At 40.3% G+C, this 22,174-nt stretch overlaps 1 protein-coding gene across 2 annotated transcripts in view; it reads left to right on the top strand.

Annotated features, from left to right (window-relative positions):
• Positions 1–8,110: 8,110 nt before the first annotated feature.
• Positions 8,111–22,174, top strand: part of FCHO2 (FCH and mu domain containing endocytic adaptor 2) — a 242,751-nt gene continuing 228,687 nt past the window's right edge. For both annotated transcript variants that reach the window (XM_074952749.1, XM_074952748.1), the window contains exon 1: positions 8,111–8,305. In XM_074952749.1, coding sequence (XP_074808850.1) covers positions 8,279–8,305 — 27 coding nt within the window. In that variant the 5' untranslated portion in view covers positions 8,111–8,278. The remainder of the gene's footprint in view (positions 8,306–22,174) is intronic.

The following is a 22,174-nucleotide window of genomic DNA, read 5'->3' as shown; positions in this document are numbered from 1 at the left end:
GGCCTTTCTCTGCCTCCCTCTCTCCCCCTTCCTCCCCACCACCCCCATCCCATAATGGACACAGTAGCAGGGCAGGGGCCACTGTTTCATTCTGAAAAATTAATGTTTCTAAAATGTGAAAGTGAGGCTATGACTCCTCTCCCAGATCACCCTCCAGTACAGGAACCATGGCCAGGAATTGAGGCTTCCAAACGATTATCTTGCATATGGGAAGGAGCCTTAAGCCTCCGCTCTGCTCCTGCAGCCTTTGCTGCCATCTTCTGGTCAGAAAAATAGTTACAGCTGTCACTCTATTTCCATTCCTCTCTCCTCCCCCCCCCCCCCCCCCCCCCACAAAGCCAGTGCAGGCACTAAGGGTGTTATGACAACACATTAACTTATTTTAAATAAATGAATGCCTGATGCTGACTCCCTCCCCTCATCCCTTCCTTGGACTTGACTCTACAGAGTGGTGTTGTTCCACCATGCTTCCAGTACATTCACCACTTCTCCAGCTCTGTGAAGTCTCAGGACTCAATCAAGTTATAGTGCCAAAAGGATCCAAAAGACCTGTCTTGCCCTGAGATTTTGTGAACCAGCCAACCTTTCCTCCAGTCAGAACATGCCATGATGCAATGCACTATTTTACATTTCACAGACCAAATTGGGAGGAACTGTCCAAGGAAACAGAAACCTTATCTATCCACTGTACAGGCCCCAAGACAGTAACCAAAAACTACCTGAATTAAAATTTATGCTAATCAATGCAAGGTGTGTTGCCAACAAACAATGTATGACCTCTTCAGAGATTAAGCACTCAACTGAGCTTGCATAAGAGGCCCGGCCTGATGACACTGCAAGCTCTGTTAGCCCCCCTTCTCTTTCTCTTCCTCTCCCTCCACCCGTCAGCTTCTTGGCCTATCACAGACAGGACAAGCCTGGTGGCACTGCATTCACCTTTTCAAACATCAAATCCAAGAGGATCCACAAGTGAGATGAATTCACTCCAGGGTGTATTTGATTTAAATCACTAATCAGGAAGACTCTATTTAATCATGGATTTCTACAGAAAAGTGCATTCTTGTTGGTTGTTATAACCTTAATACATATTCTTCACAATTCAGAGATAGATGTAGATTTTATTTTTAGAAGGTACACACTATGCACTTTGTAAATGATTTATTTTGAAAACTTTTTAGATTAGTTTTACAGCTATATCAGAAAATGAATGATTGTTTGGTTATTTCATTTACCAAAGGTAATTGAAGCAGATACTTATGAAGTCATTGGGAGGTGAACTATCTCCAATTCAACAGGTTAAACATTATTATTTCGAGGATTTTCTTGCCAAGCTGTAGTAGGAGGAGAACATCACCAGACATTTAAATTGTTTTATTTAACTAAAAACATTATGTATTCTGGATTTTTTTTCTTCAACAGCAAACATATATTTTAACAAAACAAGCATATGAATTTTTGAATTTAGTTAAACATTCAAGTTTTTTAAAATCAGGTTTGTTTTTGTTAAAATTGTGTTAACTAAAATAGTTAAAATAGTTGATTTAATTTTTTTAAAAAATATGTCAGCCAGGTCAACATGAGAAACTTAAAATATTGGCTTCTGCAGCTAACTCAGTTGTCTTCACCTCCATTTTCCTGTTTGTTCATAATCTGGAAAAGAAAAATAAGCTTTTCTGCTTTTTCAGGTCCCAAACGATTTCTCAATTTGGAATGAATTAGTCCAAAGGAAGAAAATATTCTTTCTACACCAGCAGAAGAAGCTACTGCTTCTTAAGTGAGATTATCACTTCAACAGTCTCTGAATCCAAGTACTTAAATGACTTCCACCAGTTCACTGGTGTGACTTTCTTTAAAACAACATCAGCAAACATATATTTCTTGAATGGTTCGCCCTTAGCTCTGAAGTTTATTATAGTTGGCATTATGGAGGGCTGATTGCTGGATGTCCATGTCACAGCCAACTCCTCTTCTTCAGCTGTTAAGGTTTGACCCTGATACTGAGTATTGAGAATATTTGCAAGAAAATGAGCTGGAGAGAGTGCTTGTCCCATTCGGTTGTTTTTTTTTTTAATGCTTCTAATTTAACTCTGTCATTACATATTTCTCTTTTTAAGATTTCACTCAGTTCCTTCCAAATTTCAACAGCATCATCAATAAAACAGCTATTTCCCTGCATTTTGTTCAAGCCTTCAGAAATAGGCTTCAGGGTACTCAGCATGTGTTCAACATGTCTCTTAAGCCCAATGTTGACAACTCTGGCTGTGACACTGCCATCTATTTTTTCTTGATTTTGTTCACAAACTGTCATCAGATTAGGCCAGTTCTTGATATAGTGCTCAAAATAATCCACTGCTGAGTTCCATCGCATGTCTTGTGGGAGAGTTAGCTTGATTCCTCCCACTTTTTTCAGAGCAGCTGCTGCAAAATGGTTGTTACGGAAGTATTTTGTAATTTCAACAATATTAGCTTTTATTTCTGGAACACTGAAGTCTTTGCCTAAGAGGTGCATCAAATGAGCACTGCAACTGTGTGTTATTGGGACCCTCTTCTAAATAATTTCTTCTCATCTTGGATACACTTGCAGCATTGTGTGTGACCAAGCTGCGTACTAGATATTTGAATTGTTTTTCACAATTTTGTTATCGCTTTTACTGCTGATACTTGTAAGTATTCTGCTGTGGGTGCATTTCCTGATGTATCAATTGTTTCTGTAAGGAAGACATTCCCTTCTTATGTTGTCACACAAGCACATACAACAGGATCATTGTGGACACTGCTCCACCCATCAAGACTCAGGTTAACAATTTCACTCTCTATACCGTTTGCACACTGCTCAATTTCTCTTCCATACACTTTATCCAGCAATTTGCCTGCAACATCTGCTCAGGTGGGTGGACTGTATGCTGGTGTTAATGACTGCACCGTGTTAATGAAGTGTGGGTTCTCAATCATACGGAAAGGAGAGTTGATTGCATAAAACTGGGCAATTTTTTCATCCATTACCTCTTTTTGTAATCTGGTTCTTTTCACAAATTTATCTATGATTATTTCTAGATGGAGATTTTTTTTTCTTTTTGCTATAGGTGATATACTATGCCTATGTGACATACATGATGTGACTGAAACACTATCATGACGTAACTCAAACTATAGAAAATGATGATCTTGAAGGTGGATAGTCTTCAGAATCCTGTAAGTTGAGGATGGATTCTCCTAAACAAAATAAGTCAATGCAGTTATTTAATTAGGATTACCATACTGCTAATTTAGTATTACTCATTGCATTCACTGACACTCTGTACAATTTTACAGGTGAAATTGTAAATAAACAGATCTGCCTATTTCAGCTATTTATTTTTTATCACAACTGCATCTAAAATGATAGTACCATAGAGTAACAACTATATTTTTTGCTCAAACATGAGAATTCAAGAATAGTCCATAAGGAAGATAGGCAGTCCTTAGGAAAGAAGTCTGAAATAAAAAAGTTTACCAACCTGAAGATCCTGCATGTTCAGACATGTTCCTTTTATCATCTTCAACGCAGCTTCCACCTGAGAAGGAACACTTCTCATGATGTTTCATTCAGGCAACTAGGCCTTGCATTTCTTTGTTGCACTGTTTGCATTTTGCACGCATGCCTGTCTTACCCACAGGTAGAGGAACTTCATTAAAATATTCCCAAACTGGGTCTCTTTTACGGCTTGCTGCCATTATAGGTTTTCCCTTCTAGTGAGAGAATGGTATGGTAGATCTCAAATCAATGAAGGCTACACACAGACCTCCAGACTTCTGGAATATGTTGCTCAAACAGTTTCACTTTTGTTTCTACTGCCTGTCCTTCCCTTCTCACATTTATCTCCAGACTTCTTCTCCTTGTCCAGATCTATTCCACCCCCAACAATCTTCTATTCATTGAACTTTTTGAAACTTTGCACTTTTAAAGAGAGAGAGGGGATTGACTCTTATTATTATTTATTTATTTATTATTTATTTATTTATTCTGTTATTTCTCACCTCTATATATTTTAAAACATTTTTGCTGTTAACAAGCATGTTATCTCTGGAGACACAAATCCGCAGTTTGAGAACTGCACAACTAAGCATCTCTGCTGGTATCTTCTAGACTAAGCACTGAGTCCCATTGGGTAGATAGAAAAATTAACCTAAATCTACACAGAAGCCCCTGGAACCCCATAAGATTGGGTCCCTAATCCATGAACTATTGAAACTCATTTACAAAACTTTTCTTAAACATTATATGACTATATTGTCTCATACTATAGAATTAGAATGTCTAATCCCTATTCCATGATGAGATATCTTTGAGCTATAATGTATCTTAATTAAAACCATCTTTAGATGGATTTTTTTGATAAAATCCTTTTTTGAGGAAAAAGCTAATTTAAATTTAAAAAAATCATTGTTTTTTTTTTATCCACCCTGATTCACTCCATTTTATTTTTCTAAAAATAGAAACCAGAGCTAATGCTAATACAGACGCTATTTAGAGACTTCCAAAGTTTAATTGGCTCATAAACGAGCTCCTGATACATTGGTGATTGTGGTAAAATACCCCAGACTTCTTGTCCTAGAGATTTCAACAGCTGTTGACAAGGCTGCCGCTGTAAAAGGCCCAAAACTTGTCTCGTTATCTGCCTCTTTAGAACTTTCACAGATAGAACCCACACAGCTGGTCACTCCTTCAACCTGGTCTTCAAATTAGATGTCAATATTGGGGACATCACAACCCAGCCGCTGTCTTGAACAGACCATGACCTTATTAAGCCAGTGGTCAAAGACCTATGATGCTGTCTCTACTGTGAAGACTCATAGACTTCATCAAATTTTCAAGCATGCTGAAGGACAACAGCAGCCCTTCACCCACAGGACAAAGAGTGAATGATCTGGTGAATCATCATTGTATGTTAGCACTGACTATTAACACATGGCCTCTTCCTACACAGACCTCCTTCGTTTTCTGACACTCTGCCCCAGATGGAGAGTGGGCTGGAAACTCTGCCATTGATGGCAAAAAACTGAAGTTGAAACAAAGAATTTCTTCAAGCCTATCACTGAGACTGTGTAATAGGCCAAGTAAACTTTCCTAGTGGCTTCCATTGAAGCTGCCAAATCCTGCTCTAATGAGCTACCCAAGGTGATAAACAGTGTCATCAATCTTAAGTGCCTGCAGGCCAAAACAGAACCCAAATACTGTGAAATAACTATTATCCTACTTAGCCAAAAAGTTCCTGAATATTAACAAAGGCTTCTCAAATTTCATCGATCCCCATATACCACCTAACAAACATGTTCCAGAGTTCAATACGTTCATTCCTCAAGGGCTACTGGGATACCCTAAAAGAATCTCAACCCAAGTCTCCCAACTGGGAATCTGACCTATGCCCTCTCTGGCTGATGAAGGAGTCATAAACAATTTCTGAATGAAATAGCTAACGCTTCATTCAGTGAATTAATCTTCCCTTCCTCCTTCAAACGTACAATAATCTGACCACCACTGAAGAAATCCACCTTGGATGTATCTGTTTTACCATTCCGGACCAAGCTCATAGAGAAGTTAGACAATGGATAACTACAATTCATCTAATTGATGCTAATATCCTAGAACCCAGCACAATCTGGATTTAGGCTGGGATGTGGGATGGAACCCTCTTTAGGTCCTGATGTACGATGTACAGCTGTCAGTGGAGAGTGGCCAGATGTCCATTCTCATCCCCCTGGGCTTCTCTGTAGTATTTGACACTGTTGACCCATGAGACACTGCTGTTCCATTTGAGAGAGGTGGCAGAGGTACAAGGTAATGTGCTAAAATGGTTCGAGTCCTTCCCTGGAGGGGTACACTCAACGAGTAGAGATGAGAAACTGCACCTCCACTACTAAATTTCTCACTTTTGGAGTCAGGCAAGGATAAATTCTCTCTGGTCCTGTTCAACATCTATATGCAGCCACTAGGTGAACCAGTAAGAAATGTATGCAAGAGTCAGCACTATGCAGATGACACATACCTCCACCTACTCTTCACCTCGTAAGACCATATACTGTCATCAACTCCAAGTTCTCACATAACAAAATCCACAAGCAGTGCTATCTGCCTTGTCTGGTTGGATTGGAAACTCCCATCCTGAGAGATGATGAGCTGGCCTTAGTTATACCTGCCTTTGTCATATCTCCTCTGGATTACAGTGTTGGTATCCTCATGTAGGCATGGAGCTATCAGATCTTGGGGAGCTTTGGCTAATATAGACTGCTAAAGCATGTCTTCTCAGCAATGTGGGATACTACACCTACATCAAACCTGTCCTCTGATCTTTACAGTGGCTTCTCAGAGGATGTTATCAAGTCCTTAGTCTTTATCTTTATAGCGTTTGTTGTCTGGACTTAGGATTTCTAAAAGGTTGCCTAAACCTCTGGTATGAAAACTTCAGTCAACTCCACTTGTTTTGGAACAGTAGAACTCACTCAGTGTAAAGTTTGTCTGTGCAAGAGATGTATCATTCTCTGGGGTTGGTCCAAGACTGTGGAATGAACTCCTACAGGAACTAAGGAGTATCGGAAACCTAACCTCCATTTGCTCCAAATGCAAAACCTCCACTCCTTTGACCTTACCTTTTTCTCTTGTGCACAGCAGCATGTACACTTAAAACAAACAAACAAACCCTCACCAAACAAATCAACCTTCTGTGACAGATACTAGTCATAATGCTTAATGCACTATTGGAAGATACTCAGATACAATGCTGATGGGGGTAGTATAAGAACCTAAATCGAATGTCTTCCATTTGTACACAGAAAAAGTACAGCAAAGCACTGGCAGTAGAAACTTCCATACCGAAGGTGCTTCAGCTTTATTGTTTTGCAGCTCCCTCTTGAGTTGTCCCCATGATAACATATACTGGAGAGGGGTTACCACTTTCTTAGCAGGGAATGATTTGGATCCTAGCCCTGAAGTATCTACATCGGTCAACCTGTTATTGGAAAGAGCTCCAGGCAGACATGGCATGTCAGCTGCTGCTTTTCTGCCTTTTGGCACAGTAGTTTTAATCTCTAATGTGGGAGGGTGTCCACCTGTTCTTCATACCTGGCTTCTATGAAGAGGGAAGATAACCAGTCTGAAGAAGAGAGCAGGGGTTGGATAATGTGGCGGTCAGTTTCTTAGTGAAACTACTGCTATTCTCAACCCCTTCTGAGGACGACTTTTATCATTTCTAGGAATTTACTGCCGTGATCACAAACTTCTGACCTACTGTTATCATGAGTGTATGACAAGCCTGTTTTCATATCTTGGAGCTGCACCATAAGCACAGTAGGGCTTGTCCCTTGACTGAGCGTCTTCTGGAGCTACTGATGGACCTGGCTAACTTGCATCCATTCCACCTGCTTCTACAATGTCTGATAAAAGAGCTGATGCTACCAGAACATGAATCCTTTTTTAATTGAGCAGGAATTATGTTCTTTTGAAAGGTGCTGATCATGATGCATCATTCACCATAGCTGTACTATTTTTCTTACCCTTAACTTCAACCGTGTCAGGAACAGTGGTTTGGCAGCGGCCCTCATGTTGATCAAACAACCTCAACTGGGGCCCATCGCTTAGCAGCCACTCTGGATAAGACAGAACTTGTCCACCCCGGCACTGTAACCTTCCCCTCTCTGCTCACCCTTACGTCTTGACTGGCTGAAGAAAGGAGCGTAGTTGAACTTTTTTTGGGAAACGTTTTGCTGAGGCAGACTTAAAACATTACCGCCTTCTATCGAACCTGCCTCAAGCGTCGGGCTTTGCTGCTTGGGTGCGAAAGCTTTTCCTTGCCAGAGCCGGCTCCCTATTTTACTATTTCAATTCCCGACACGCGTTAGAAGTGGCGAGTAGCGCAGCAGGACCTGTGCCGCCTGGGGCAGCCGCGCCGCCCCACGAGCGCTGGGCCAGCGCTGCTGCAGAACTCAAGGCAGCGCGAAACCCGCGCTCTCCCACGGCCGGGCCCCTCTCAGGCCGAGCACCGCCCGCTCTCGACTCCTGCGCACACCCTTGGCCGGGGGAGGGGCGGGCGGTGCAGCGACACGCCTGCGCACTGGGGGAGGTGGCCGTGGCTGGCTGGCGCGTGCGCGCCGGGGCGGTTTGGGCTGCAGAGTGGCTGCCGCACAGTAAAGGGAAGGGCGGCGCTCTGTGGCGGGCGGCGGCGGTGGCTGTTTCCTCCGTTGGGTCTTGGTGGCTGAGGCCGTCGGAGCCGGGCTCACCCAGCGCTGAGGCGGCGGCGCGGTCATGGCGTCTTTCGTGGAGAGTTTCTGGGTAGGAGCCGTTGGTTGTGTCCGCTCGGGCCGCGGCTCGCTCCCGCTCTGCCCGCTGCAGGGGAGGGACAGGACTCGGCATAGCCGAGTCCCCTCTGGGCCAAGCCGCTCTGGCTCCTACGCCACCCCGAGGGCTGGGCTTGGGCCTTGGTGCGGGAGGAGATGGGGGTCGGAGTCCCCGCGCTCGTGCGCCGTGTCCCCGCCCTCTCCCGCTGCCGGCAGTCCTGGGACCTCCCCGCCTCGCGTCCCTGCTGGGGACGGGACGGGACGGGGCGGGGCGGGGCTGGGGTGTCCGGGACGCACACGGAGCCCTGCTGTGGAAGGACCCGTGAGCCGGTCCCCTCTGGCACGGGGCGCAGCTGAGGCTGGGGTGCCCTTTTGCCGAGTGTGTCTATTGCAGCTGTGGGGAGCCGGCTCCCTTGGTCGCGCCAAGGCTGGGGCAGGCTGCTGTAGGGAGAAGCTGGCACAGCTCGCTGTGCGCTGCTGTTGGATATGCACCGATTCACGGTCCTGCAAAGCACTAGCTGGACATACTCCAGACATGGTGACTTCTGTGGCATTACCGACCACGTATCTCGAGGGATGCGCTGGAAGGGAACTCCAACTAGGTCTCATTCGTTCCTAATCTCTTTGTTAAAACTCATACTTGAAAGTTAGAGGTTATTCATTTAACTTTTCGTACAATAAAACTGCCCCGGTAAATAGCACCGATTCCAGCGTACTGCATTTGTATTAGCAAACACAAACTGTGCTTCCGAAGTCATGCCCTCCCAGTGAAAACTGTTTTTCTGCCAACATAGTGGGAGCGATGCAGAGTAACGGCAGGAATTTATAGCTTCCAGAATTATTAGTTTAAATTATCCTGTAGTTTTAACTAATTTACTGCATTGTGAGAAATGAACTAAATGTTTTGAGAAATTGGTAGTCTTAATTTCCTGATTTGAGTTACTTACAGAACTGTGAATAATGGATACATATGCATTGTAGAAAATTTTGATTTGTTTTAACTGGATTAATCCTTTCCTGAGAGAAATTACAAAACATTGAACCCTAGCTTAAGTCTGTAGAATTTTTAAACTAGCCTTCTACACTGATAGGTCTTAATTCAAATTTAGATTTTAAGTTTTAGTGTATTTATCGTCAAAAGTCTTATGTGTAACTTGAAGGGCTTTGTTTTTATTGTAGAAACATATGGCCCTTTTAAATGTAAAGCCCATAGGTGTGTATATAATCTTGTGGGCTCCTAGAGCTCTGATGTCTTTGCCTTAATGTTTTTATATGCAAAGGTTTACAAATGAGCCATGATAGTTTCAAAGTACATATTTGCTAAAAGTTGAGCAGGGATAACATCGGAAGGGGAAGTGTTGCTTTCAGATTTGTCTGCTTTGTAAATATGAATAATCTCCTTATTTACAGTAAACTAATTTTATAAATATAATGGAAATTTTAAGAAATAACTGCAAACATGTTTTGTTTGTAGTCTTAAATTCAACAACTTTATTAAAACTGTATGTTATTAAATCCAATGTAAAAATTCTGAACAGTACTACAGCTTTGGAGGGGAGTGTATGTTTAACTACATATGAAAACTTTCTGTAGCTTTGTAAATAGCATTTAAAAGGATGCTTAGTAATGTTTGGTGTTAGTTGTTTAACAGTAGGAACAAACTGTGGTAACCTTTGGTGTTTTTAACAACAGATACAAAAATAAAATCACACATCTGAAAATTTAGTTCCTACTGTTAACCAAGAAGCACAAAATTATTGTAACTGAGGTAGGCCTTTTAACTGTTTTGATGTCCAGTTGTGCTTTCTGTCTCACTGGCAAGTCAGTATCACTCATGCATTACTCTGTGGGGAGTTCACATGCACATTCTTCCCCAGGGTCCTCCAAGAGAGTGTTCCCTAGAAGCTATAGCATTAAGGATGATTCTTCCCCAGGGTCCTCCAAGAGAGTGTTCCCTAGAAGCTATAGCATTAAGCAGCAGGTGTGTGTGCACACTGATACAGGAGAGAATGAATATTACTGAGCATATGTGGGTAGACCTGAGAGCAACACCATTATTCTCTTCTCCTTGAAAGACCCTTAAAGACATCAGTAGGGCAGTAGTACTCCTCCTTTCTTTTTTTTTTGTTTTGTTCAAGGGATCTAAAAAAATAAACTGCTTGTGGTATTCAAAGGGTTATCAAAACTTTTTAAAAGTCTTAATTACTTAATTAAAATACAAACAAGTTGATAATGTCTATTTAATTTTGAATGAAACATATTTTTCACATGTCAGAAAATATTGCGTATCTATAAAATCTCAAACTGAAGGTATATTATTGTCTATAGTACAGTCAAATAAAATGTAGCTTAGCGCATTTTTAATGTCTAAAGCTTAGTCTGTCCCCATCAACATTTCAGATCAATTCATTGTTCAATATCATTCTTTCCTTGTTTCAGAGAGGACAGAATACAGACCCTACAATTCCAAATGTATTAAAATGTCTAAATGCTCAACGTTTTTACAGTTCAGACAATAAGAGGGAAAAAATAATCCAGTGCACTTAAATGTACAACATTATATCCAACAAAGGTATAATTTAAACATATAACACACCACCTCTGTGTACCTTTACCGACTACTTCATGGTTCTATCTAGTGGATAGAACACTGAACTAGGACTTGGGAGAACTGGGTTCTTCTATTCCCCGCTTGGCCACTGGCTTGCTGGGTGACCTTGGGAAGTAACTTCACCTTCTTTTTTCCCCATGTGTAAAACAAGGATAATTTTGAAAGCACTTTGAGATTGAATGATGGAAAGCACAATATAAGAACTAGGTATATTTATTACATAACATTCAGTTACTTTTTTTTTCGTTACAACTCTTCTTTTATTATTTTAGAGTAAGGAGGCTGGCCATGAAGGGGAAATATATTTAGACTACATTCTTCAGTAACTATTTTAAGTGATTGCAGTTCTTGAAGCTCACTTGTTGTGTGCCCTTGCCGAACCGGAGTATGTTCCACGATTTTAGAATAAACGTTTGTTTATGTAGCAAAGGGATCCAAATTCAATCCACAAAGTTGTGAATTAGATGTTCATAGTATTGTGATTACAAATGATCGACATGGTTTGACGTGAATCCAAAGTGGAATTGAAATCTGGAGAAAAGTCTCAAAATGTACGGTTCAGGATTCCTTTAGAAGGAAAAGGATGAGACTTTCAGAGAAAGGAATGCTTGGGGTAGAAAATGAAATCATAGTTTTATAATGAATCCGTATCTCTTTGGTGTTGGAATGTACACCAGTCTCCAGTTGAAACTGCACATATGCCACATGGGAAACTAAACCATGGATCTTGTGCCTTAAATGGGCCTCCACTGGCTTGAATACTTATCCTCTTTTGTAGTCATTAGGGAATACACCAGAAACCTGATGGTCTGGTCTGATTCCATTCAGAATAGGGAGGTGACACATGTAAACACCCTATTTATGTAATTCTGTCTCCAGTACGCTGGGCTGCTACTTTTAAGGACTTTTTTGAGAAAATGATTCAGTAATGTACTGATGTAAACAAAACAAATGTATTTAAAATATATTATTTTCTTTTCAGTGGCGAAGATTAAGAAATTTTTTAAATAATAGGTTACCATTAAAAGTGGCAACATTTAGAATTTGAACAGAGGGCATGGTTTTTTTTTTTTTTTTTTTTTTTTTTTTTGAGGGGAGGAAAGTGAAAACTAGATAATCTTTTAGTGTTTGTATTCTATGGGAATATTTTAAAATGCAGTACAGTAACAGAAAAAAAGGATATATTGCTTTAAAACAAGTTTTTCATTCAGGTTTTTGTTGTTGTAGGGTAAAAATGCAAGACAAGTGTGGTGTAGATTATAAATGATTTTTGAATTCATTGTTATGAGGTAGGTTTCAGAGTAACAGCCGTGTTAGTCTGTATTCGCAAAAAGAAAAGGAGTACTTGTGGCACCTTAGAGACTAACCAATTTATTTGAGCATGAGGTTTCGTGAGCTACAGCTCACTTCATCGGATGTTTCCACAGTATGCATCCGATGAAGTGAGCTGTAGCTCACGAAAGCTCATGCTCAAATAAATTGGATAGTCTCTAAGGTGCCACAAGTACTCCTTTTCTTTTTGTTATGAGGTAGCGTTCCAAGCATTCAAATCACTTGACTGGACATTCTCAACACTCCTAATTAGGATGTTGTCACAGAACAATGGGTACCTACTGTTATATACAATGTATGCTGACTTAAAGCAGAGATATCGGTGAAATAAAATGCTTATGAAAAGTATTCCCATTGTAAAAATAAATTGTAATTTGTCACTTAATGTGTTTTGATACTGATGCAGTAGAGAAACAATTGCTCCCTTACTCTAAATAATGACTGGATGTTATCTTGCTACTTTTCTAGAAAAGGCCCATTGGAAACTCCATCCAGACTTATTAAAAAGTTTCATGAAGAAGCTAGGTACTGAGTAGCTGAAGTTTAGGAGCTGAGGAAGAAAAAAGAATATGTTCAGTGAATAAGTGTTTTTCAGTACTTAAATAACTGGTACATATTCCATGTGGTATTAATTTGACTAGAATTGTGGTTCTCAGACTGTCATCTGCAGAATAAAATATTTCAAGTGCAGACTAGCAGAGACTGAAATGTTGGGAAGGGATCATGGGCCATAAAAGGATCTCTTTTTTAAAATGTTGACTCAAAATTTGTAGTTGGAGAACACTTGGACCAAACTGCTGGTTTTCAAACTGTCAGGCATGCCCCCTGAATGGGGTGTCGATGAGGTTATCGGGGGGGGGGGGAGGAGGAGGGAGGGGGGCGAGGATATGACTGGTTAAGCATTTTTCTTGCTTCTTCAGGGTTGCTGAGAAATTTCTCAAAGGTGAAAAAAAAATATTACTTGTTCTTTGACTATATTTTTCCACAGATGTACGGCCCTCATTGTCCTTCCTCATTTGTATGGGGACAAGGTGGGTGAGATAATCTTTTTATTGGACCAACATCAGCTGGTGAAACAGAAAAGCTTTTGAGTTTATATAGAGATCTTCTTGAGGTCTGGGAAAGGTACTCTGAGTGTCACAGCTAACTTCAAGATGGAACAGATTACTAAGCATAAGGAGTTATGACATTGTAAGAGACCATTCAGTGTGAAGTGGGCAGTTAACACCTCTGCAGTCGTAGGACAAAGGAGGGTTAGTAGATTACAGATTGTTGTAATGAGCCATAAATCCAATGTTTTTTACTGAGTTCATGATTTTTAGTGTCTAGCAAAGTTACGAATTTAAGCTCCCGGGCTTGTTTTTTGAAGGTGTTCTGCAGGATTGAGAGGTCAGATGTGGAGTGATGATTTTGTGAAAAGTGTTTGCTCATGGGTATTTTTGTCTTTTCTGAGTAAGTTCATTTGGGAGCGTGGTGATTACCTTGTTTCACCCACATAGTTGTTGTTAGGTCATTTAGCACACTGGATGAGGTATACCAAATGTTCTGCTACGTATGTGTAGTACCCATGGATCTTGAAAGGTGTGTTATGGAGCCTATTGATCATCATGATAATAGAGATGTGTTTGCAGGTTTTGCATCTGTTATGACAGGATCTGGTATTGCTTTGAGTTGGTGTGCCCTCATCTGTGTGGAGCTTGTTTGTGATGATGAGCTTGGTTAGGTGGGGGCATTGTTTGAAGGCCAGAAGAGGGGGTTGGGGAAAGATTTCTCTCAGGATGTGGTTCCTATTGGATATAGGTTGTAATTGCTTGATGATGCTCTTTATATTTTCCAGTGTGGGGAGGTATGTGACAACTAGAACTGTGTGCCTGATGCTTCCCACCCTGTATTGAAACAGGTTCCCCTGGGATATTTGGGTGGCCCATTCCATGATGTGATCTACTTCTATGGAGTGTCCTTATTTGGTGAAGACTTTTTAAAGTATGTTAAGATGTATATCCTGGATTTTCTTTTCAGTGTATATTCTGTGGTATCTGTAAGCCTGGTTGTATTTGGGGTGGTTACTGGATCCATAAAGGTAAGTGTGGTGATTTATGGGTTTCTTGTGTATGGTCATGTGTAGGATTCCATTGTTGAAGCTGATCATGGAGTCAGGGAAGTTGATGCTGGTGTGGGAGTGGAGTCCTCCTTAGGATTCTTGGAAATGGAAGAGGGAATTTTGGGGTCAGAATTTTCAATGGTACTGCAGAGACAATATGCTTGAATGGCAGCCACTGATAACTAACATTTAAAAATATATATAGCAGGATATCCTTTCTTCAGGGGATCTCAAAACTTTCTGCAAATACAGGCATCATGTCACATACACCATTGCAATGAAATCACCTGTGAAATGTGGCAGCTATTTAAGTATGTACAGCAGTCTTATCCAGCTGTTCAGGACAAGGGGTGAAGAGCATGTTATCCAATTAAAACTGTAGGAAATATAGGTACATTGCAATTTAATCAGTTTGAAAATCATTGGTGATTCATTTTATATCCATGCATCTATCTCAGACTTGTTCACGTCCAGGTGCTACAACTTTTCTGCATACAGAGCTTGCATTGGAATTAATGAGAATTCTTGTAGGATTAGGCCGTTAATCTTTTCGTCTACTGCAATGACATCTAATGTAATTTCTAAGAAGACCCTTCAGCCGAAGTCTTGTAAGGTAGCTAACTACTGCAAACATTTAGCCATCAGCCAGCAGTTCCAAGGGTAGATTACTTCATGAAGCACAAGGAAGAAGTACTGGCTGAATCACCAGAGAGAGAAACATTCACTGTTGCATACTAAGTTCCCAGACATTGCTGCTATTAGAATAGTTTCACAGCAGCTGAGGAATCTGATCCAACACAACCCCCAAATTGCCAAAATGAGTCACGAAGAGAAAGTACACACCCTAAATTAAAGGTGAAGAAATCTTCCTCACCATATCTTATGGTTGCTTCCAATGTTTCTTCTAGTTTTTTCCATCCATGTATGGAATAAATTTTGTTATGTGCACCGAGGTATGTGCCAATATGCTCCACCAGTAGAAACAAAAAATCTAGATATAATTTTTTTTTAAAAAAAAGTTACCATAAGGATAATTACTCCAGCCAGGACAGGTTAGGCATTTTAGAACTCACTACTCAAAGAATGGTTTCAGAGTAACAGCCATGTTAGTCTGTATTCGCAAAAAGAATTTTTTTTACTCAAAGAATTTAAGTGTAAGAGAAATAAAAATTATGAAATGCATAGACCAGTCAAAACACTAAAGTAACACTTTGAAAGAATAAAATTACAGAGAATATATGTGCATTGCAGGAAGTACCCAAAAGTAACAACAATACAAATATGTGTTGGGAGGTGAGTGAGACACAAACTGTGTGTGTGAGAGAGAGAGAGAGACAGACTCTGTGTGTGTGCTGGCTGCTGGGGAAAGCCATGTGCTGTCTCTTTAAAACAGTCAATGAAAGCTCTCCTGAGCCCTGTTGTCTCCCCTCCCCCGCTCTGCAGAGATGGGGTGCAGGAGGAGTGGCGGGGGGGGGGGGGGAGAGACAGGTGTGAGCTGGCTGCTGAGGAAATCTCAAACAGTGCACTGTCTCTTTAGGAAAGGCACTCAGACACTCACCATTCAGACTGCAGCAGCTCCGAGTCCTCCTGAGCCACTGACTGTTTTTAATAGAGATCAGCAACTCCATGCACTGGGTGTTTAGCCTCAGGCCACCACGAACTGACAGGTCCTAAATTCTCTTTCAATAAACACTAAAGTCCAAAGGGTTTTGAAAGGCTTCAAAAAGTTTTGCTGGTTTGCCACTAACCATCACTCTGTCAGGATCTTTCCGTCAGACCTTTTGTTCTATGGCCCTAGGTCATTGAGTCCTGAGTGTTTGTTTTGAGGCTACAAGATCAAGGGTTGGGTTTTGGTTTATGTTTTCAAAACTTTTCACATTACACCCTTTTCCCCATTCCTATTCCTTGGTGTTAAGACTTGGTGCTGCAGGAAATCCAGTTGCTCCTGACAAAGAGCCAGGTTGGATAAAAATTGATGAATTGTTTTTTAAATTAAAAAAATAGGATTTTTTTATTTAAATGCGATTTTTTTGATAAAATGCTTTTTGAGGAAAAAACCTATCTAAAGATAGTTTTAATTAAGATACATTATAGCTCAAACATATCTCATCATGGAATAGGAATTATACATTCTAATTTCTATAGTATGAGACAGTATAGTCATGTAATGTTTAAGAAAAGTTTTGTAAATGAGTTCCAATAGTTCATGAATTAGGGACCCACTCTTATGGGGTTCCACAGGGTGCTCTATAGATTATTTAGGTTTCTATCTACTGTGACAAAGTTCCTCCTCTACCTTGGTGGATCTTGCACTTATTGGCAGATTTGCTCGCCTCGGAGATTTACGGCAGCCCTCAGTTTGGCTGTTTTTGTGAACCCACAGTCCAGGTCAACTTCTCCTGTGTCTGACTAGGAGTTGGGAGGTTTGGGGGGAACCCGGGCCCGCCCTCTACTCCGGGTTCCACCTCAGGGCCCTGTGGAATGCAGCTGTCGAGAGTGCCTCCTAGAACAGCTGTGCAACAGCTACAACTCCCTGAGCTACTTCCCCATGGCCTCTTCCCAACCCCTTCTTTATCCTCACCATAGGACCTTCCTCCTGGTGTCTGATAATGCTTATACTCCTCAGTCCTCCAACAGTCCGCGTTCACTCTCAGCTCCTAGTGCCTCTTGCTCCCAGCTCCTCACACGCGCACCACAAACTGAAGTGAGCTCCTTTTTAAACCCACGTGTCCTGATTAGCCTGCCTTAATTGATTCTAGCAGCTTCTTGATTGGCTGCAGGTGTTCTAATCAGCCTGTCTGTCTTAATTGTTTCCAGAAGGTTCCTGATTGTTCTGGAACCTTCACTGTTACCTTACCCAGGGAAAAGGGACCTACTTAACCTGGGGCTAACATATCTGCCTTCTGTCACTCTCCCGCAGCCATCTGGCCTGACCCTGCCACACTACCCAATGGGACTCAGCACTCAGTCTAGAAGATACCATCAGAGCTGCTTAGTTTTGCAGTTCTCAAACTGTGGATTTGTGTCTCCAGGGATAACATGCTTGTTAATAGCAAAAATGTTTTAAAATAAATAAATATATAGAGGTGAGAAATAACAGACCTCAATCCTATTGTCCCTTTGCAAATTTGTGTACACGGAGTCAATCCCTTACCTCTCTCTAAAAGTGCAAAGTTTCAAAAAGTTCAGTGAATAGAAGATTGTTGGGCGCGGAATAGATCTGGACAAGGAGAAGAAGTCTGGAGATAAATGTGAGAAGCAAGGGACATATACTTGTTTTGTTAAAGTATTATATGTTTGCTGTTGAAGAAAAAAATCCATAATACATAGTGTTATTGTTTTAGTTAACTAAAACAATTTAAATGTCTGTCTGGTGATATTCTCCTCCTAATACAACATGGCAAAAAAATCCTCCAAATATTAATGATTAGCCTGTTGAATTGGAGATAGTTCACCTCCCAATGATTGCATAAATATCTGCTTCAGTTACCTTTGGTAAATGAAATAACCAAACAATCATTCATTTTCTGATATAGCTGTGAAACTAATCTGAAAAGTTTTCAAAATAAATCACTGTTTAAAAATGTATAGTGTGTACCTTCTAAAAATGAAACCTACATCTATCTCTGAATTGTGAAGAATGCGTATTAAGGTTATAACAACCAACAAGAATGCACTTTTATGTAGAAATCCATGATTAAATCAAGTCTTCCTTAAATTTGATTTAAATCAAATCCACGCTGCGAAGAGCCATCAAACGATGTCAGTGGATAAGAAGAAAAGAGGGTTGTGATGCTGGCAAACCAGATCGGATCATGGTCCTAGGCCAGTTCACTTGTCTGTTAGTCTAGATCAAAAGTGAATGTTAGATGTAAGAGTATGTTCAGGCTGATTTACTTGCTATTAGGAGGGATCAAAGTAAGTGTATATTTAGATGTTTAAACATCCTTAAAAACTAGTGGGTCATTACTTGTATTGTTCTCACTTATCTATTCCTGTTACAATGTAGCAGCAAACATTTACATTTGTGTAAAACCCTGTAACTAAATTGCCCATCAAAGAAATCTTATGAAATGCTGATGAAGGACTTAAGGACTTTAACAGAAAATACTGCTTTCAAAGCAACTGATCATTGTGTGTGATATTTGAGGTCAAGGAAAAGAAAATCCCACATGGTTAAAGAGACGGTTAGTTTGTTTTCTGTGAGAAGAAGATATAAATATGGATTCAAAGACAGATACTCTATCTCTGGACTGTTTGGATTCTAAAAGGGGAGAATAACTGAACACGAGGCTGCAGGTCCCCATAGTTATTCTGAGCAGCCCTGAAAGACTTTTGGGAAACTGGCAGTCTGTTACATCACTGCCACCATTTGGAGGTACAAACTCTTATTTACCGGTTGTTATATTTTACCTGCTTTCACCTCTCAATAACTTTCTTTTTTTTTTGTAGCTAATAAGCTATACTTAGTTTACTATAGAATTGGCTGCCAGCGTTGCATTTTGTGTAAGGTCTGGAGTACCAATTGATCTGGGGTGAGTGATAGGTCTCTCGGGACTGGGAGAAAACTGATGTGTGTTTTGGTTTTAATAACCTTTTATCACAAGGTTGTTTGTCTGGGTTTCAGGAGAGACTGGAGAGGCTAAGGGGACTGTCTGTGACTCCATGGCAAGACTGGTATAATGATCCACGAGTTCACATTTGTTACTGGCTTGGTGAAATCTAATTATAGAATATACCACCAGTTTGGGGTGTCTGCCCCTGTTTTCTGAAAGTCTGCCCTGAGATAGGCACTCACAGTGGTGAGCCACTCCAGACAGCATGACAATAATTTTATTCCAGATACTTCCTGATGAACAAAAGATGAGGGTACTGACTCATCCTGAATCCGTATCTGGTCCATGAAAATGTCAAAGATCACTCTGGGAGCAAGTGTATCTTTGCCTCTTTTAGAGTGAGTCCTTTCCCAACCTCCCCGCACTCACCAGCGGTGGGAAGCGGAGCGCCGCGGCTGGGAGGTGGCGGAGTGGGCTGGGGCCGTGTTGCTCCACTTCCCGCTGCTGCTGGTGAGTGCCTGTAAGGGGGCGGGTGGTGTGGATAGGGGTCGGAGCAGTCAGGGGACAGGTAGCAGGGGGGTTGGGTATGGGGTGGGGATCCTGAGGGTGATTAGGAACGGGGGTCTCTGGAGGGGGCGGTCAGGGAACAAGGAATCGGGGGGAGGGCAAAGCATGTTCGCTAATGCGGTCTCACCTATAACGCGGTGAGATTTTTTGTCTCCCGAGGACTGCGTTCTATCAGGGTAGAGGTGTACTTAAAGGACCAACTTTTTCTCAGTGCACAGTTGGAGAATATATGAGCCTACTAAACACTGCTCTCAATGCAAAACCTTCCTGTCCCAGGATATGATCAAAGCAGAGCTTTGGAGCGGAGCCTGGAGCTGGAGTGCGGAGCAGTGGAACTGCAGGTTTTTGCCTGGAGCTGGAGCGGAGCCGGAGCACAGAAAATCTTGACTGCTCCAGTTTGTTTTTTTTCATTTTCAATCCAAAATGAATGATATTTAGCAAGAAAGTCCTAAAGGTGCCAAAAAGTTTCAGATTGTATAACAATTGATATTAATATTTACTTTACCACTTTACGTAATATGTCACAGTTATTCTCATTTTGGCCGAAATCAAGATTTAATAAATAGATAGGTTTTATTAAAGAATCAGATAATTATCAGACATCCGGCAACACTGCAGACTGCTCCCACCCTTGTGCCAAGGTTAGGCAATTACGTACTTGCATAGATTAGTTAGATAGATTAGTATGTGTTGATACTTCTTTTGTAAGGGTTGATCAACGAGACACACTGAGTGCTGTGATTACGGAAAAGTGTGACGCAAGACGCAACATTTAACACATCACAAACGGGTATATTGCAAAAAAAAAAGTTTGTTGATATATTAAGATATCGCAAGAGATATTAACCGCTTAAGCTCATGTCTCACATGGGCTCCTGTTACCAGTTCATTTGTACATGCTCCCGTATCACTCTGGCAGACTTATTTTATGTCATCTGTTTAATGGTGTTCGGTAGCGTTGTTTGTAATTTTAAATTTACTGAAAAAGTTGCAGGCAGCAGATATATAAATATACAGTAAACATTTTTGCATAAATTAGGAGTGATTTTTGTGATATATCCAGATGATTGGAAAATGTCCAACACATCTTTGGGGGTGAATCCTTAGGTCATTTTAAGAAAAAAGTTTCGTGAACACGTGTCCTAAATTATTCTTAAGGGAGCTACAGTCCCTTCAAGGTAATGAAAAGTTAATTTCTGATTATATTAAAGCATTTTTGAGGTATTAAAGTAATTATGTCTGTGTCTTAGCGTTAGTATGTGCTACCATATTACATTATCCAAAATTATTTCAACCATAGGCGTCCCGAACTATGGTAATTTTTATTTCATATTTCAAGGAAGGCTTGTTGTCAACTGCGCCTGGCTACGAGCGGTAATATTATGTTCCATAATAAGGTGTTAATTTTTGGTTATTATTTATTATTACATTTAAAATTTATGGTTCCAAAGTTGAAAAATAAGTAAAATTGTTTGTATCATTCTAAGTATCTAAGCAGATTAAAATTTTTAAAGAGTTTTCTTGGAAACTGTTAATTGTACAAAATAAATTAAGAGTGCCATTTTAATGCATGCTTTAGCATTAAATCATATTCCAGGGTCGTATCTGTTAAATAGTTGAAGATTTAAAAAATATTGAATAAAATTGGCCCAGTCCCCCCACTTCACGACACCTGTAGTTTAAATAATTTTATTTGAATGGTGTTGTGTGATAGAACTTTGAAAATAAACTTTAACGGGAAAGCAGATTCAAATTGCAAGCACAGTCCTTTTAGTAAAGAGACCAAATTTTCGGAAATATGTTTTTGCTTCATCAGCCTGAATAGATAATACAAGAGAGAACCTGTTGTATAATCTATTCAGGCTGATGAAGGAAAAACATATTTCCAAAAATATGCTCTCTTTACTAAAAGGACTCTGATTGCAATTTGAATCCGCTTTCCCATTAAAGTTTATTTTAACCTTGTAACGTGTAGCCTCGTTATTTCCCAACAATTAATGTTGTAGAACAGTGATAGCACGTACTAAAGCTACGACACATACCAAATTTCATGATATATCTATATTAAAGCGTTTTTGAGATATTAATTAAAATCTTGGAAAATATTTTGAATATTTTTACCGCAAAATTTCATAAGACAAACTAACTTAATTATGTATATTAAAAATACTTCTTACTTCATTAAAACTGCAAGAAAGATGTTAAAATATTAAAATATACTTTAATAGTAATTTTATGTAAAAAGAAAATGCGATCACTTTTGTCCAGAAAATCCAAAATAAATTCGAAGTACATTAAGTAGTTAAGATATCACAAGCGGGTACATTATAAAAAAAGTAATGTTTTTGTTCATTGCTTTTCGAAGATCATAACAAGAAAGATTTGGATGCGGTAGCAGCACAAGAAGATTTGGCCATGACTTCCACAAAAAAAAATCAAATCTGCCCCCTATGAGTGATAGCCGATCTACGGAAAAGGATCTCAACGACATCTTTACTTTTGAATTTGAAAAGCCCAAGTTTGGGTTTTTGGGAAAAGCAAAGAAGTAATCGGCAACGTGCAAGGTGGAAAGGGAAATGGATGGCGAGCTCAAACCATGTAGCTTCAAGACAAGTGAAGCAAGTGCTGTGAAAAGTTTCAACCTTTGGCGGCATGTAAAACGTAATCATCCTGAAAACTATGCGGGGCTCTGGTTAC

The sequence above is a fragment of the Natator depressus genome, chromosome 5, assembly GCF_965152275.1.
Source record: "Natator depressus isolate rNatDep1 chromosome 5, rNatDep2.hap1, whole genome shotgun sequence".
Classification (NCBI taxonomy): domain Eukaryota; kingdom Metazoa; phylum Chordata; order Testudines; family Cheloniidae; genus Natator; species Natator depressus.
Note: the sequence above shows the minus strand (reverse complement) of the source record. Positions and strands in the feature narration are given on the sequence as shown.